The sequence below is a fragment of the Microcaecilia unicolor genome, chromosome 2, assembly GCF_901765095.1.
Source record: "Microcaecilia unicolor chromosome 2, aMicUni1.1, whole genome shotgun sequence".
Lineage (NCBI taxonomy): Eukaryota > Metazoa > Chordata > Amphibia > Gymnophiona > Siphonopidae > Microcaecilia > Microcaecilia unicolor.
This window is the reverse complement of record NC_044032.1, coordinates 541,680,910-541,697,124: the sequence shown is the minus strand read 5'-3', so window position 1 is coordinate 541,697,124 and position 16,215 is coordinate 541,680,910. Positions and strand designations below refer to the sequence as shown.

Here is a 16,215-nt window from a genome sequence, read left to right as displayed (position 1 = left end):
GTCTCCACCTTCCTCAGCAATGTAGAAGGTGATGTTCCCCCAGAAAGAACACATTAATCAAGGCTGCACAAGCTAGCAGTTGATTTCACCATCTAGTCTCAGAAGTATTGCTCAGCACTATAAAAACTACTCACTTTGACATCTTAAAGGACCATGCTGCATGGTATGAGGAATGCACGATGTGCCAGCTCAGTGGCAGCATTTCACCATCATTGTAATCTCCACATTGACTGCTTGGCCCTACCCATAACTTCTGATAAGATTATAGCTGAAGATTATGCAAACTTGTAGCACAACAGGAAAGTTTGATTTGATTAAGTTGTCTAAGTGCTGAGATAATTGCTATTTCCATTCGTTCCCAAGGTTCAGTCCAGACAAATGGGTTGTGACCATCTGCCAGCAGGTGGAGATCTCTATCTAACTCAGAGTTCTCTGTTATGCCTCATAAACTCCTGCGCTTAGCAACCAAGCCAGTATTCTCTCCAGCAGGCGGGATAACAGGTCCTGTGCACTGTGGTGACTTCGGTGATATATACATATGCAAATGAATATGCTAATATGGAGGAAGGAAGGGGAAAAAAGCTGGCTTTTTTGGGGGGAATAACCATAATGAATATGTATGAGATATCAAGCCAGCTCTTTCTCCCTTCCTTCCTTCTTTCCTCCTTACCCAGCACTCCCTCTTCCACTCCAGTAGTATTTCCTCACCCCCTTTCCCATACCATGCCAGTGTTGACCTTAGAAATGCATAAGCTCTATATGTAGATCCTTCAAGAGGTAGTGTGTCATGATTTAGGCTCTACACCCTTTCTGATGTTTTGGTGCCATCTCAGTAAAGCCAACACACAATCTCTCCACTGCAATACACTATACACAAACTTGTGCAAAAACACACTCATAACCTTTACTAAACCATAAGAGCACTAATTCCAAGGACAGGACGAGCTGCAACCTTATGAGTGAAAAGGCAGAACTGTAATTACACCAGGCTCTAAAACACCAATACACTACCTCGTGAAAAACACATGACACAACAGACATGACACAAGGAACTAGAAAGCAAAAAATATGAAGGCAAAATACTGAACTGGAAAGTTAACTCAAGAAGTCTGACTCAGCATGCAGCAATACCAGAAAAATTGAAACTTACATGCAAAATTTCACAGATGCACATTTCAAAAAGCTGACATATTCCAATTAATAAATTCTGAATAAAATACTTTTTTCTACCTTTATCTGATCATTTAGTTTTTCTATTCGCTTTGGTCCCAGTGTCTTCTGTTTTATGCAGTGTCTTCTTTCCATTTGATATTCCATTTAATAGATTCAAAATAAAATACTTTTTTGTACCTTTGTTGTCTGGACATTTTACTGTTCAATCATGCTGGTTCCAGTTTCCTCTTTTCCTGTCTTTCTGCTAATTCTCCTTCAACTGCTTGCTGTCCATTTGTCTTTTCTCTTCTCTCCTGTCTTATTCCATTCCTTCACTACACCTACCTTTGACACATTATTTCTTTTTTAGCTCATTCCTCTCTGTTTTGTTTCTTTACTGCCTCTTTGTTCACTTAAATTTCACCCTCTTCCTCATCCTTCTCCTTTTTCATTTTCAGCTATCAAATTCCATTTCCTTCTCTCACCCACTAGCTGCCCCATTCCTCTTCTCAGTCCTTCCTCCAACCTTCCATTTCCTTTTATCTTTAATCAACTCTCCATTACCACATTTCTGCCCCCCCCCCCCCCCCCATCACTATCATCCTCTCATTTGTTTCCTTCCCACCTCCCCTTTGGCCTCTCCCAAATAGTTCCACCATTTGCAGCATCTTCCTCCCTCCAACCTTCTAGCCCAGCACGCCTGCTCCCTTTCTCCCCTTGTAGCCTAATATCTCCCTGTCCCTTCCACACACACACCCACACCCCAGCATCTTCCAGCCCCCCCTTCCCTATGGTCCAGCATTTCTTCCTCTCTCTCTCTTCCCTCCCTCCAATTGTCCAGCATTTCTCCCTCACTCCCTGCTGTCCCTGGATCCACAATCTCCCTCTTTTTCTCTTTCCCCTCTAGTGTATATCTATCCCTCCCTCTCATCCATCCCCATGTACAACCTCTCTTCCCTCCTTCTTCTCTCCCACTGCCCACATCACTCTCAGTATCTCCCTTCCTTGCACCCTGGGCCCAACATCTATCTCTTTCGTTCTCTTCCTTCCCCTTTTAGCATCCCTCCCATCCCCATACAGCATCTCTCTCTGTCTCCCTCCCTCCCACTTCCATGTTCCAACATTTCCCCTTTTCTCTTGCTGTCACTCCCTCCTCCTCCACATCCAGCATTATTTCTCCCTCTCTCCCCCCCATGCATCTCCCCCCACCAACATTCCCCACCTCTCTCGCTCACCTCTACCTAGCATTACCCCATCATCCCAACAGTGCTCCTGTGACTGTCTCTCCCTGCCACCAGCCAGCATGCTGCCTCGGTCATCCCCGCCGGCGCTGCCTCGGTCCCCCTGACTCCCTGCAGCATTTTTGTCTTCACCCGTCCTGTACCCGTCACCGTCAGCACTGCCATTCATTCTCACAGGCAGCCTCATTCCCGCTCCCCTTTGCCGCGTCCTCCGGCTCTCTCTGATGCACTTCCTGTTTAACAGGAAGTGCATCAGAGAGAGCTGGAGGACGCGCCAGGGAGCAGGAACGAGGCTGCCTGTGAGAATGAATGGCAGCGTTGACGGCGACCGGTACGGGTGAAGACAAGAATGCTGCAGGAGTCAGGGACCGAGGCAGCGCCGGCGGGGAAGACACAAGCCCCGCCAGTTCGCCGGTGCGACTCGTTTGGGGGGGCAATGCCCCCCTCGCCCCCCCCCCCCAAAATCTACGCCCATGATTAAAGCATTATGTTAAATGAGCAGAGCAACAGTGGTGTCACACAAGATCTCAATCAAGCCTTGCCTTATATAAAATATGTTAAGCAGAAGATAAATTTGCAGTTATTCAGGCTAAATACTATACTAGGTCCTGCACCAATAAGAAAATTGTACAAAACGTTTATTTAGACTAGTCTACAAATTCTTAGTTCTCAAAAAAACAGAAGACAGTTTGATGTTGGTTAATATCTGCTTCCTTTTCTCTTTCTCATACCTTTTCAGTAGTAGTTCAAGGCAAATTACGTTTAGAGTACTGTATTTTTCTGTCCCCAGAATGGAACTGGGTTCAATTCCCACTGCAGCTCTTTGTGACTGTGGGCAAGTCACTTAACCCTCCATTGCCCCAGGTACAAAATAAGTACCTGTATATATGGAAACCGCTTTGAATGTAGTTGCAAAATACCACAGAAAGGTGGTATATCAAGTCCCATTTCCCTTTCCCTTTACAATCTCAGTTTATACCTGAAGAAATAGTGTTGAGGGACCTGCCCCAGGACACAAGGAGAATCAGTGGGATTTGAATCCTGGCTTTTCTGGTTCTCAGCCCCCTGTTCTAACCGTCAGGCTATTCTTCCACTTTATATATTTACATTTTGTGGTCTTCCTTTCCTCCTCATCCTTTCTCTCATAGTTCTTACTGCCCCACAACTGTAACAGTAATAACACAGCACTAACCACAGTAATCTCTCTGTCCTCCTCATGCAGATTATGGCAGAGAGGAAGAATGCCAAAGCTGTGGCTTGCAGCTCTCTACAGGAACGCAATCACATCACCCTAGATGTTCCCCTGCAAGGTACATCAAAATTAACAGTCATACTGCTTTGCATTTCAAGATAACTTATCTCCTGTGTTTGTTTTATTCCTTTATAAGAATGGAGTAGAAAGACAAATGTAAATAGCCAGACCAATATTCCAAAGGGCTTATCGGGTTAGCAGGACCTGCTACTTGGATAAGTCCTACTCAGCCCACTACTCAGCAGCACTATCTGGATAGTGCTAGAGCAGTCTGTGTTGGGGAGGAGTTGGTGCTTGTCTGGATAGTGGTGATTTTCGGCACCACTGTTTGGATAAGAATCCGCATAATTTAGGACAGAGACAATGGCTGTGCTAGGTGCGTGCGATCAGCTATCTGAATAACAGCTGAATAGCGCCACTATCTGCATAACTGCAGTGCTGATCTCGACCTTCAGAGGCAGCCACTATTCTATTTGCTAGTTTTTTACTCCTGGGGGAAATCTGTGCAAAATGTTTAAAAATTGTGCAAAATTCTCTACTGTTTAGTTGTAGCATTCTTTTGCACAGAATTTCTCCATTCTAAGGCCCGAAATTTCCTCCTATTTCCCTCTTCAAGTTCCAGCCTCCCTCAACCTCCCCAGTGGCACACTTACTCTTTGTCTGCTCCCAATGGCATACTCACCTTGGTCTGCTCCCCCTCCCCAATGGCACACCCACCTGTGCTTCCCCTTCCCAATGGCACACTCACCTTTGTCTGCTCCCCCTTCCCCAATGGCACACTTACCTTGGTCTACCCCCTTTCCCCAATGACATAATCACCTTGGTCTGCCGCCCCCCCCCCCCCCCCCCCCCACACACACACACACATGCACACTGCAGAGATTGCGCAGCAGGAGGAAGTGAACTGCTGAACATCGGGTCACTTTCTCCTCTGCCGGCTTAGACTGCATTGTTTATGTGAACCAAGGGATGCCACATGATCTTTGGGGGGACCGGGGGGAGAGACCCAATGCCGACAGCAGAATTCTGCACAATAATTGCAGATCTCTGCACATTCTGCGGAGTGGGGGAATTCTGCACAAATTCTCCGCTATGCAGTTGCAAAGAACTCCTCCAGGAGTAGTATTTATAAACTGCTAAATTCCAATTGGTCCAAAATGATATGCAATAAATTAAAATGTGCCACATTATGTACATATCACAATATTCTATCAGGAAGAACTAACGAAGGGAGGAATTTATCAAGTTGCATTAGGGCCTTAAGTTGTGTTATTTGGGCCTTAATGTGACTTAAGCATCCCTGACACTGCTTGTCTAGCAGTGATATTTAAGCTACCACAGGTTACACAGTAATGATATGCAAAACATGACAGTGTATGTTTTGCATCTCATTACTATGCAAATACAATAACACTGCAATAACAGTGATACACTGCAAGTCACATTATGGGCCAGAAATCACAGTAAAATATCCCTAGTTTTTAGATGGGGTTATTGTACCTCTTGGAAGCTTTGGGCTGCAGTACCGTAGCCCGATGTTCACAGAGTTGCGGGGCAGCATCCATTTCTCCCAATTCCCTCTCCCCCACAGCATCTGTGCCTCACAGTTCCCACCATCCCTTCCCCTTTCTGCAGTATCTTTAAGCTACAGTCCCCACTGCCCCCCCAGAGAGGGCCTCAGGGCCCTTACCTGGTGGTCCAGTGGTTGCCGGGCAGGAGAGCGGTTCCCTCTTGCACCTGCACCACATTCAAAATGGCATGAATACCACTAGGGTCTTATTTCCATTTTGGATGCAGCACAGGCTGTGCAGAATGAAGGGGGGATCACTCCTGCTCAGCAACCACTGGACCACCAGTTAAGGGCCCTGAGGCCCGATCTGGGGGCAATGGGGACTGTGGCTTAAATATGCTGCAGGGAGGGGGGGTGAGTAGGGCAGGAATCAGGAGGCATGGATGCTGCCTGTGGGGGTGGGAAGGGATTGGCTGCATGGAAACTGTGCTCTTAGGCACATAGAATATTGCTGCTTGCGAGGTGTCTGACAAGCAGCATTATCCTTTTATCACGGGATTCAACAACCTGCTGTACCGGGATCCCGCAGGTTGCTGAATCCTGTGGGGAAAAGCGATCTTTTACCACACTTTGATGAATTTCCCTGTAAGAGAAATTTTGAGAATGAGCAAAGTACTTCTGAAATACCATTTTCAAATGTTTGTGAAAATGTATATAAGATTGTCGTTTAACAAGTATTGGGAGATTATAAATTGGCTTGATATAAAAAGAACTATCCAGATACAGACACTGAATATCTGGTTCTTTTTCTATTTGTTTACCCACAGCGACCAATATTTAAAAAAAAAAATCCACTGGCTGCTGCAGGTTCAATATTACTCCCAAATTATTTTCAGTATGCAGCTGTTTTGTATTTTTTTCCTGTTATAACTAAAACATGTTTATTCAAAATGCTTGCAACAGCAAATCACCTTCCTTTCAAAACTTTACTCTCTGGGCTGTTTGAATTCTGTTGTTTTTACCAACTTTTTCACAGCCTGATTTCTGTGTGGAAGCAAGTTCCCTTTGTAGAGGCACTCTTTCTATATGCTGCGTACAAGTATTAATACTATGCCGACTGACCATAGGCCAGTACCAGATACCGTAGGCCATTCCTAGCTTGCTTGTTAAGTGCAAACATTCTTCTGTTTTCATGCAGTAGATTTCCCGACACCAAAAACCGAACTAGTACAGAAGTTCCATGTGCAGTACTTGGGTGTGTTACCTGTAGTGAGGCCAGTGGGTAAGTGACAAACCGTTGTTCTCCACTCACTAAAAAAAATAGTATTAGAAAAAACTCAGAAACATAACAAGGAAAAGTAGCCCGAGTTTGATATGAATTGAGGTGTACTATTGACTAGTCCCACCTGAGCGTGATTTGCTTACAGGGTACATTTCCATTAACTGAGAAACATGCATGTCAAAATGCCTGCTCTGTGTTCAGTTTTGCAAGACCCCTTTGGGTAATCATATTGTACTTTTACCATTTCAGGTATGGATATGTTGAATGGTGCCATAGAAAATCTGACGGCTTCATCCAGTAAAGAAGACTGGACTGCAGTTATTATGAATGTTGCGGATGCTACTGTGACAGTCATCAAGGAAAACGTAAGGCGGAAGTATTTAATGCAGGGGAAATAGCATGGATTTCAGGAAATAAAGAAAAGAAGCTATGAGACCTTGTCTTTTTAAAATTGGAATTTAATATAGGCAATAATACAGAAAAAGTAGACCTCATTAAAAAAAAAAGTAGTCAAACATGTTATGGAATTATTTCTTTTTTTGTCAGGTTTCCATGTGGTTGTTACCTAAGATCATTTTCTAATGGAGGCAGGGATTGAAAGAGAAATCTTGCTCATATTTATTGTAAGTCGGGTCGATGTTCAAAGTGACTTAACTAGCCAGAAACGGCTCCTAGCTAGTTAAATCGCCTGTTAAGGGCTAACCGCTAATTTTCCATGGCACTTAACCAGTTAGCACCGAAATGCAAACTGGCATTCCAGGGGCAGAGTTGACACTGGGCCAGTTAAGTGCCAATATTCAGCACTTAACTGGCTAGGTTAACTGCACAAATAGGACCTCATAAAAAGCAGTCCTATCTTTAGGAAGTAAACCATAGCCACTTAATTGCTGAATATCGCACTTAACTGGCTATGCGTTAAGTGGCTCCACAAAAATGGATATTCAGTGCCGAAACCCAGACAGGACCCAGCATTGAATATCCAGGAATAATGCCAGTGGCGGTGGGCAGCCAAATGCCGAGCGCTGCTGGCTGGATATTAACCCCAGTATGTTCTCTGCTTCTGTAGAAATGTTCCTCATATCTGAAGAATTGAGTGAAATAATGTAGATCCTTTTTGAAACAGATATTTTTCTCTAGATGCACTCACTCCTTGCTCATTTTATGTGGCTTATGCTGCACGGCTCTGTCCTTTCCTTGTGTGGTTGCTCCTGAGATCGATCTTGTAATGAGCAGCTGCAGCACGAAGAGAAATTGTGCACAACCATGATTAGCTGAAGTACAGAACTAGTGAATGATCAGAATGGTTCCTACAGCAGGAATCATGGTAATTTGTAACACAGCTGTAAATATGTAGAAAAGAGGCATTGACATTAATTTAAAAACCAAACATTGAAATATGACCTCTTCTATTTGGCTGGGCCAGGGCAGTCTCTGTGACCATTATTTCTGTCTGTTTACTGAGAGAACAGCACTCTGCTTCTGGCTTCACCTTGTACATTGGGAAACTTGCATGGGCTTGTCTTCATATCAAAGAAAATACTCCCCAGGAGAGGCTGTGACATCTAAATCTTCTAGATCTGTCAGAAGTGCTTTAGATCATTTCAGAATTCGCAGTACATCAAAAAAATATGTGTTGCTAAGATCAAACAGTTGTTCCCATCAACCAGTCAGGAAGAACAAGACCAAATACCTTTAAATAGTGTCTTATACTAAGTGGGCAGAGATTTATCTTCAGTCACAAAAAGCAGTCCTTGTACCTGGAAAAAAATTAACTGTACGTGTAGAATGGATTCCACAGAGTTGAGTTCACGAGAACAGTCTCAATCATGTGTCAGAAAAAAAAATGATGGCGGATATTGCAGTAGATACCAAGAAAAATACATAGATTTAAGTCCACCTGTGCACCTAGGCACATCAAGCAGCAAGTTTTCAGCGTGTTCAGTCAGCCACAACAGTTTCCATCTCTTCTCAGTTGGTACCAGAAAAATAGGCAATGGCAAAAGAGATCTATTCAGTGAATTATTCTTTTCTTCAACCATTGTCTTTTCCCTGAATCCTCTGATTTTTAGGGTACTATGAAGATGAAAGAGTAGCAAATGCAGAGGAGATCCAGGAAATTATAGACCGGTGAGTCTGACGTCGGTGCCGGGCAAGATGGTGGAGGCTATTATTAAGAATAAAATTGCAGAGCATATACAAAAACATGGACTGATGAGACAAAGTCAGCACGGATTTAGTGAAGGGAAGTCTTGCCTCACCAATCTAATGCATTTTTTTGAGGGGGTAAGCAAACATGTGGACAATGGGGAGCCGGTTGATATTGTATATCTGGATTTTCAGAAGGCGTTTGACAAAGTGCCGCACGAAAGACTCCTGAAGAAATTGCAGAGTCATGGAATCGGAGGTAGGGTATTATTATGGATTAAGAACTGGTTGAAAGATAGGAAGCAGAGAGTAGGATTGCGTGGCCAGTATTCTCAGTGGAGGAGGGTAGTTAGTGGGGTCCCGCAGGGGTCTGTGCTGGGTCCGTTGCTTTTTAATGTATTTATAAATGACCTAGAGATGGGAATAACTAGTGAGGTAATTAAATTCGCCGATGACACAAAATTATTCAGGGTCGTCAAGTCGCAGGAGGAATGTGAACGATTACAGGAGGACCTTGCGAGACTGGGAGAATGGGCGTGCAAGTGGCAGATGAAGTTCAATGTTGACAAGTGCAAAGTGATGCATGTGGGTAAGAGGAACCCGAATTATAGCTACGTCTTGCAAGGTTCCGCGTTAGGAGTTACGGATCAAGAAAGGGATCTGGGTGTCGTCGTCGATGATACGCTGAAACCTTCTGCTCAGTGTGCTGCTGCGGCTAGGAAAGCAAATAGAATGTTGGGTGTTATTAGGAAGGGTATGGAGTCCAGGTGTGCGGATGTTATAATGCCGTTGTATCGCTCCATGGTGCGACCGCACCTGGAGTATTGTGTTCAGTACTGGTCTCCGTATCTCAAAAAAGATATAGTAGAATTGGAAAAGGTACAGCGAAGGGCGACGAAAATGATAGTGGGGATGGGACGACTTTCCTATGAAGAGAGGCTGAGAAGGCTAGGGCTTTTCAGCTTGGAGAAGAGACGGCTGAGGGGAGATATGATAGAAGTGTATAAAATAATGAGTGGAATGGATCGGGTGGATGTGAAGCGACTGTTCACGCTATCCAAAAATACTAGGACTAGAGGGCATGAGTTGAAGCTACAGTGTGGTAAATTTAAAACGAATCGGAGAAAATATTTCTTCACCCAACGTGTAATTAGACTCTGGAATTCGTTGCCGGAGAACGTGGTACGGGCGGTTAGCTTGACGGAGTTTAAAAAGGGGTTAGATAGATTCCTAAAGGACAAGTCCATAGACCGCTATTAAATGGACTTGGAAAAATTCCGCATTTTTAGGTATAACTTGTCTGGAATGTTTTTACGTTTGGGGAGCGTGCCAGGTGCCCTTGACCTGGATTGGCCACTGTCGGTGACAGGATGCTGGGCTAGATGGACCTTTGGTCTTTCCCAGTATGGCACTACTTATGTACTTATGTACTTATGTACTAACTCCCAGCTAGCCCAGTTGAGCCTGGTATATAGCCCCAGTGAAAATGTTAGTAGTTCCCTCTTTCGTTTTTCGATATGCCATCATAGAGACCTGTCCTTCATCTACATCCCTAAGATTTTATGTTAGAGGTCTGGCTTTCTAGAAAGACATTATGTCCTCTAAAGCTTTAGTTTTTTTATTCCCCAGTTTCCAAAATCGTCTACCCCTACTTTTAGTTTACATTAGATTTCAGAGAATGTTTGCCTTTTTGTTACTTGAAATCCAGTATCTGAAGTGCATAGTAATATAGTATATTCTGATATATAGATCATTCCTTTGTGTGTTCATATTTATTGTAAGTCGGGATGATATTCAAAGTGGTTGAGGTTTCTTCTTTGGTTTTACAGGCATCAAGGTATGTAAGTTTTAGACATTTTTCTTAAAACATCCTTGTTTCTTTGATTGTCATTAAATTATGTGTTCCTGGCTTGTTCAGCTTCTTGTTTTGTAATCCACATTGAACTGTGCAGTATTGCGGGCTATACAAATTAAAAAATTGTTATTTGGCTCAGCCAGTGTGCCCAGTTTCCCTTGCTTCAGAATATATCAGAGTTCTGCTGCTATTTAAATGTTGGTTGATCTTGCTGCCTCCTCTTGGAAGCTTAATGCAGCAGTACCAGCACTCTATGTGCACTCGCTTTGTCTTCTGCACTTTTTGACCCTCTGTTTCATATTTCTTCTGATTGAGCATATGGAATTCTTCAATATATACATCCATTACTCAGGTCCTAGAGTGTTTTAAAATAGACAAGTCTATGGAAACCTAAATCTAGTATTAAAGTATCGGTGTAAGCTCTAGAAACTCTTCTCTTTACTGTTTTTATTGTTGTTCTCTAAGGGCCACCTTTTTAGTAGTCTTACATCAGGAAGGAGAGTGGGAGAATTATTGTGGTCCTGTTAAAAATTGAGATGATCACAGTTCAACCACATTCATTTCCTTTGGGTTGTTGGTATGACAGAGTGTGTATGAGGTAGCACAAGATACAGAAAAAAAATAGTTTATTAATAGAATTGGTTTCTAAGGTTTTTTTTTGTCCTCCACCAACGAAGATAAACCAACCTCAATAACCATGAACAAATGAATAGCAGCACAGAATAGGTTGTAAATTAGTATTTGTGATTTTTGCCTTGACCACTAACTCAGATGGCTTTCCTTTTCCAGTCTGACAGTACAAGTTGTAGATAGGATAAAGGTTTCCGACTGTTTTAGTAACTTTGAAAGTATGTACTTGGAGAAGGTGTTAGTCTGTCACCTTCTGTTTATTCAGAGGAGAAATTTGTTTTTGATGTTTCCACCTGTTAGATAGAAGAGAATATTAACTTGCTAATTTGTGTTGATGTATTAAAATCACAAGAACATTTACCAAGTAAGAATTGAATGTGTGTTGATTGGTGTTTCTCTTTTTATCCCAATGGAAGTTGGAATAATTATACAGAAGGAGTTAAAAATGTCTGTCCATCTGTTTGGGGACAAAATAAGACTCTGAGGGCCAGATGCACTAAACTTAACGAGCCATTAACAAACCCTGGCATGCACTAAAGACTTTTTTCCGACGACGGTAGCAGCTAACGAAAACGGAATGCAGATGAGCAAATTGTGTAGAAACCCTATTGTAATGAGATGCACCAACCTTTTCTGATTGCCTCAATGCAGGAAAATCTAACGAGAGGTCTGTACCTCTCGTTGGGGCTGCGCGGGATTGAAAAACCGCTACAAAAGTAAAAAAAACCAAAAAATCGGGGAAAAAAAGTCAAGTGCTCATCAGTGCAATAATAAAAACATCTATATTGGCCATCATTCCCCCCCCCCCCCCCGAAGACGCCGCACTGCTCACCCCCTCCGATGCACCTCGATCCAGAGGACAGTGCAGTTGAGGATGCCTATCCAATAAAAACGCCCATTTTGGCTGCCTTTCCCCCCACCCCAGCAATAATAAAAATGTCTTTTTTGGCAGTGCTTCACTCAGCTGAGAGACCAGGAAGTCTCTGAGCCAATCACAGCTCGTTTAGCTGGTCTCTCAGCTGAGTGAAGCACTGCCAAAAAAGATGTTTTTGTTATTGCAGGGGGGGAAGGCGGCCAAAATGGGCGCCCATCCAAAAAAAACGTAAATTCTATATTGGCAATTGTCATTAAGTACATAAGCATTGCCATACTGGGAAAGACCAATGGTCCATCGAGCCCAGCATCCTGTTTCCAATAGTGGCCAATCCAGGTCACAAATACCCAGCAAGATCCCAAAAATGTACAAAACATATTTTATACTGCTTATCCCAGAAATAGTGGATATTCCCCGAGTCCATTTAATAACGGTCTATGCACTTTTCCTTTAGGAAGCCGTCCAAACCTTTTTTAAACTCCGCTAAGCCTTTACCACATTCTCTGGCAACGAATTCCAGAGTTTAATTACACGTTGAATGAAGAAAAAATTTCTACGATTTGTTTTAAATTTACTACATTGTAGCTTCATCACATGCCCCCTAGTCCTAGTATTTTTGGAAAGCGTGAACAGATGCTTCACATCTACCCGTTCAACTCCACTCATTATTTTATAGACCTCTACCATATCTCCTCTCAGCTGCCTTTTCTCCAAGCTGAAGAGCCCTAGCCGCTTTAGCCTTTCCTCATAGGGAAATTGTCCCATCCCCTTAATCATTTTCATCGCCCTTCTCTGCACCTTTTCTAATTCCACTATATTTTTTTTTAGATGTGGCGACCAGAATTGAACACAATATTCAAGGTGTGGTCGCACCATGGAGTGATACAAAGGCATTATGACATCCTCATTTTTGTTTTCCATTCCTTTCCTAATAATACCTAACATTCTATTTGCTTTCTTAGCCGCAGCAGCACACTGAGCAGAAGGTTTCAAAGTATCATCAATGACGACACCTAGATCCCTTTCTTGGTCCGTGACTCCTAACGAGGAACCTTGCATGACATAGCTATAATTTGGGTTCCTCTTTCCCACATGCATCACTTTGCACTTGCTCACATTAAACATCATCTGCCATTTAGACGCCCAGTCTCGTAAGGTCCGCTTGTAATTTTTAACAATCCTCCCGCGATTTAACGACTTTGAATAACTTTATAGAATACTAGTGTAAGTCCACATTTACTACTACTACTACTAATCATTTCTATAGCGCTAATAGACTGTACTTTCTCTGTCCCTAGGGGGCTCACAATCTAAATTTTTTGTACCTGGGGCAATGGAGGGTTAAGTGACTTACCCAAGGTCACAAGGGAGCTGCAGGTTGCCAGGATCAAAGCCTTTTTCACTAACCATTAGGCTACTCCTAACTTTAGACACAAGCACGTACACTAGCTCAGTGGCTGCTATAAATGCTCCCATCTAAATATAGGCAGGTGCATAAATGCTAGTATTAAGTTCTAAGCACACTCCTGACCCACCTGTGCCCCTCCCAGGTCCACATGCCCTTGCAACTGCGCGCTATGCATTTTGTGCGTGTAGTTCGCAGAATCCTGGCTAAGGGCAGTTACATATGTAACTGCTAAATTGTGGCCAATAATTGGTTAGTTCCAATTGGCAGTTATTTCTCGATTTTACTTTGTGATTGCTGAGCAGTGCTTTTAAGGAACTATTGTTCTTTTATTTGACATAGCTCTGTAGTTTCTTAGAAGGTTTGAGCATTGTATTGTGCTCTGTGCAATCCTGAGGAAGGCTGTTATGCTGAAACACAGTTTGTGTCTACTCCTATGTGTGAATTTTTATAATGAAGAGCTATTTTGTGTGGACTATTTGCTCATTTGCCTGGCAATTCCCACTGTATTTTGTTGCTTTTTGCAGTTTATGGGATTTTTTGTTTGTTTGATTTCTCTCTTCTGTACTAACAGTAATATGAAATGATCTTTATTTTTCCATGATAGAATGAAGAAGAGATCCTGTTAGAATGCAGAGTACGTTTCCTATCATTTATGGGAGTGGGGAAGGACATCCATACATTTGCCTTCATTATGGACACAGGGAACCAACATTTTGAGTGCCACGTTTTCTGGTGTGAACCAAATGCAGGCAATGTATCAGAAGCTGTGCAAGCTGCTTGTATGGTAAGATTATTATAAAGAGAAACATTTTAAAGCATACTGCTCATATTTCTTACACTAAGCTAAGTAGGTCATTTTCAAAGCAGATAGATGTCTCAAAATGGCCAAAACATGTCCGTCTGCCCAAAACATCTAAATCACAATTTTCTTAAAGGCGGAATTTGGACATTTTCTACTGAGTTCATCCAAATAACAAAGGGGCATGTTGTGATCATGTTTTAGGCGGGACTAGGGCTGGTCCAAAATCAGGACATCTTTCAGTGATGATAGAACAGGAAGGGAAAGGGAAATGGGACTTGATATACCGCCTTTCTGAGTTTTTTTGCAACTACATTCAAAGCGGTTTACATATATTCAGGTACTTAGTTTGTACCAGGGGCAATGGAGGGCCTGCAGTGGGAATTGAACTCAGTTCCCCACAAACATCTGCACCCCCTTTTGGTGCAGGTGCTTTTCCCAGGTCAAATAACCTACACACTTTTGAAAATTCAAAAGAATGCGTTCATTTCCAAACCCATGTCGATGAGCACACACACAAGTACTATCAACAACATTTTACCCATGTATCAGGCTGGGCAATTTCCACCAGTAAACACTATTGTACCTGTGGAAATGGCTTTGAAAATTGCATTCCCTGTGCATAAATTTGGCAACATAAAATAGAAGCATTCCAGGGTGCACTATGAATCTTCATTTGTAACTTTTTATTTTCAAACTGTTTGCCATCATTTTCATACGTAAGGTTATGCACTTACAGTTTGCTGCACAACAACCCAATATTCATACACAATTTATGTGATTATGTTTTGAAAACAAGGGGGCCTTTTGTATACTTAAAGACTGTATCTAATTTTGCAGTTAATATATGTACTGAAAAATTATCCCAGTGTGTTCTGGCATTGTAAAATCATAATTGTTGTGAAAATGTCTGTTTTATTTCAGTTACGATATCAGAAGTGCTTGGTAGCCAGACCTCCTTCACAAAAAATGCGACCTCCACCTCCTCCCGCAGACTCAGTGACGCGAAGAGTCACAACCAGTGTAAAGCGAGGAGTCTTGTCTCTCATTGACACTTTGAAACAGAAACACCCTGTTCCTGAAATGCCATAGCTGAATAAGTGAAAGCCTCCTTGAACACTTATGTTAATCCTTTACTGAAGATGTAGTAGCTACGCTAAAAAAAGAAAAGAAAAAAAGAAAACAAACTCCAGCCTTCCATTCAATTACTGCTGCTTTGTCTTCAGACAATTTAATCTTATAAAAACAATGTTAGACAAGCATGTTCTCTCGTTCTTGGTCACCTCTGTGTGATATGAAAAGAAGCATGAATATATCAAATTTTTTAATTTTTATTTTATGCTGTCAGTGAGTTACATTACGAGCAGTGGAAGGTCGGTTTCTGATTGTAAATACAACAAACATTACTGATGTTTGCAAGAACAAGAATATATGGCCCATCCACCCGGTGAACAAATGCTGAAGTCCTTGGAGTGAATGATGTCTGTCTAAATATTTTCAGTTTTCTTGAGCTGGATGTGGCACAAGTAGTCCTTAAATCCCTACAGCACTTTGCACAGTTTTCAGCACTGGAGTGAATACCATAAAATTGGAAGTGACACCATTTTGTTACCATTGTATAGCAGCCATATTTTAATTCCACCTCTCATTTGATAACGTTGTCCATCACCGTTGAGCCATTTACTCCCTGAAGACATTCCCTCAATGTGCTTTGAATCCAAGGTGATGTCATGTCATATGTATCACTTCCACAAAGTTTTGTTACAGACTAAGTTCTCTCTGAGGTGGTTTTCAGACTCTTTGAAAATCAAAGGCAATGTAAGAGTTTGGAAAAGGAAATGTCAGAATACTGTACTGACTGTGTGACATTATAAAAGTCTTATTGCAAGATAAAATTATAAATAGGGCAGCCTGTAGGATTATAAAAGATAGTCATTCAGATGCATTCGGAAGGTGAGCATTCCAAATTGTGACCATCAGAACACTTGTTGATCAAGGGAAAGAGAAATGGGACTTGATATACCTCCTTTCTGAGGTTTTTGCAACTACATTCAAAGCGGTTTACAT

The 16,215-nt window shown here is 42.3% G+C and overlaps 1 protein-coding gene across 9 annotated transcripts in view; it reads left to right on the top strand.

The window, feature by feature from the left end:
- Positions 1–16,209, top strand: part of APBB2 (amyloid beta precursor protein binding family B member 2) — a 664,454-nt gene extending 648,245 nt beyond the window's left edge. For 7 of the 9 annotated variants that reach the window (XM_030191335.1, XM_030191332.1, XM_030191334.1 and 4 more), the window contains 5 exons: positions 3,616–3,703; positions 6,354–6,437; positions 6,687–6,802; positions 13,954–14,133; positions 15,073–16,209. In XM_030191335.1, the coding sequence (XP_030047195.1) occupies positions 3,616–3,703; positions 6,354–6,437; positions 6,687–6,802; positions 13,954–14,133; positions 15,073–15,240 (636 nt within the window). In that variant the 3' untranslated portion in view covers positions 15,241–16,209. The remainder of the gene's footprint in view (positions 1–3,615; positions 3,704–6,353; positions 6,438–6,686; positions 6,803–13,953; positions 14,134–15,072) is intronic. The other 2 variants (XM_030191336.1, XM_030191333.1) reach the window with 1 other exon arrangement.
- Positions 16,210–16,215: the final 6 nt, after the last annotated feature.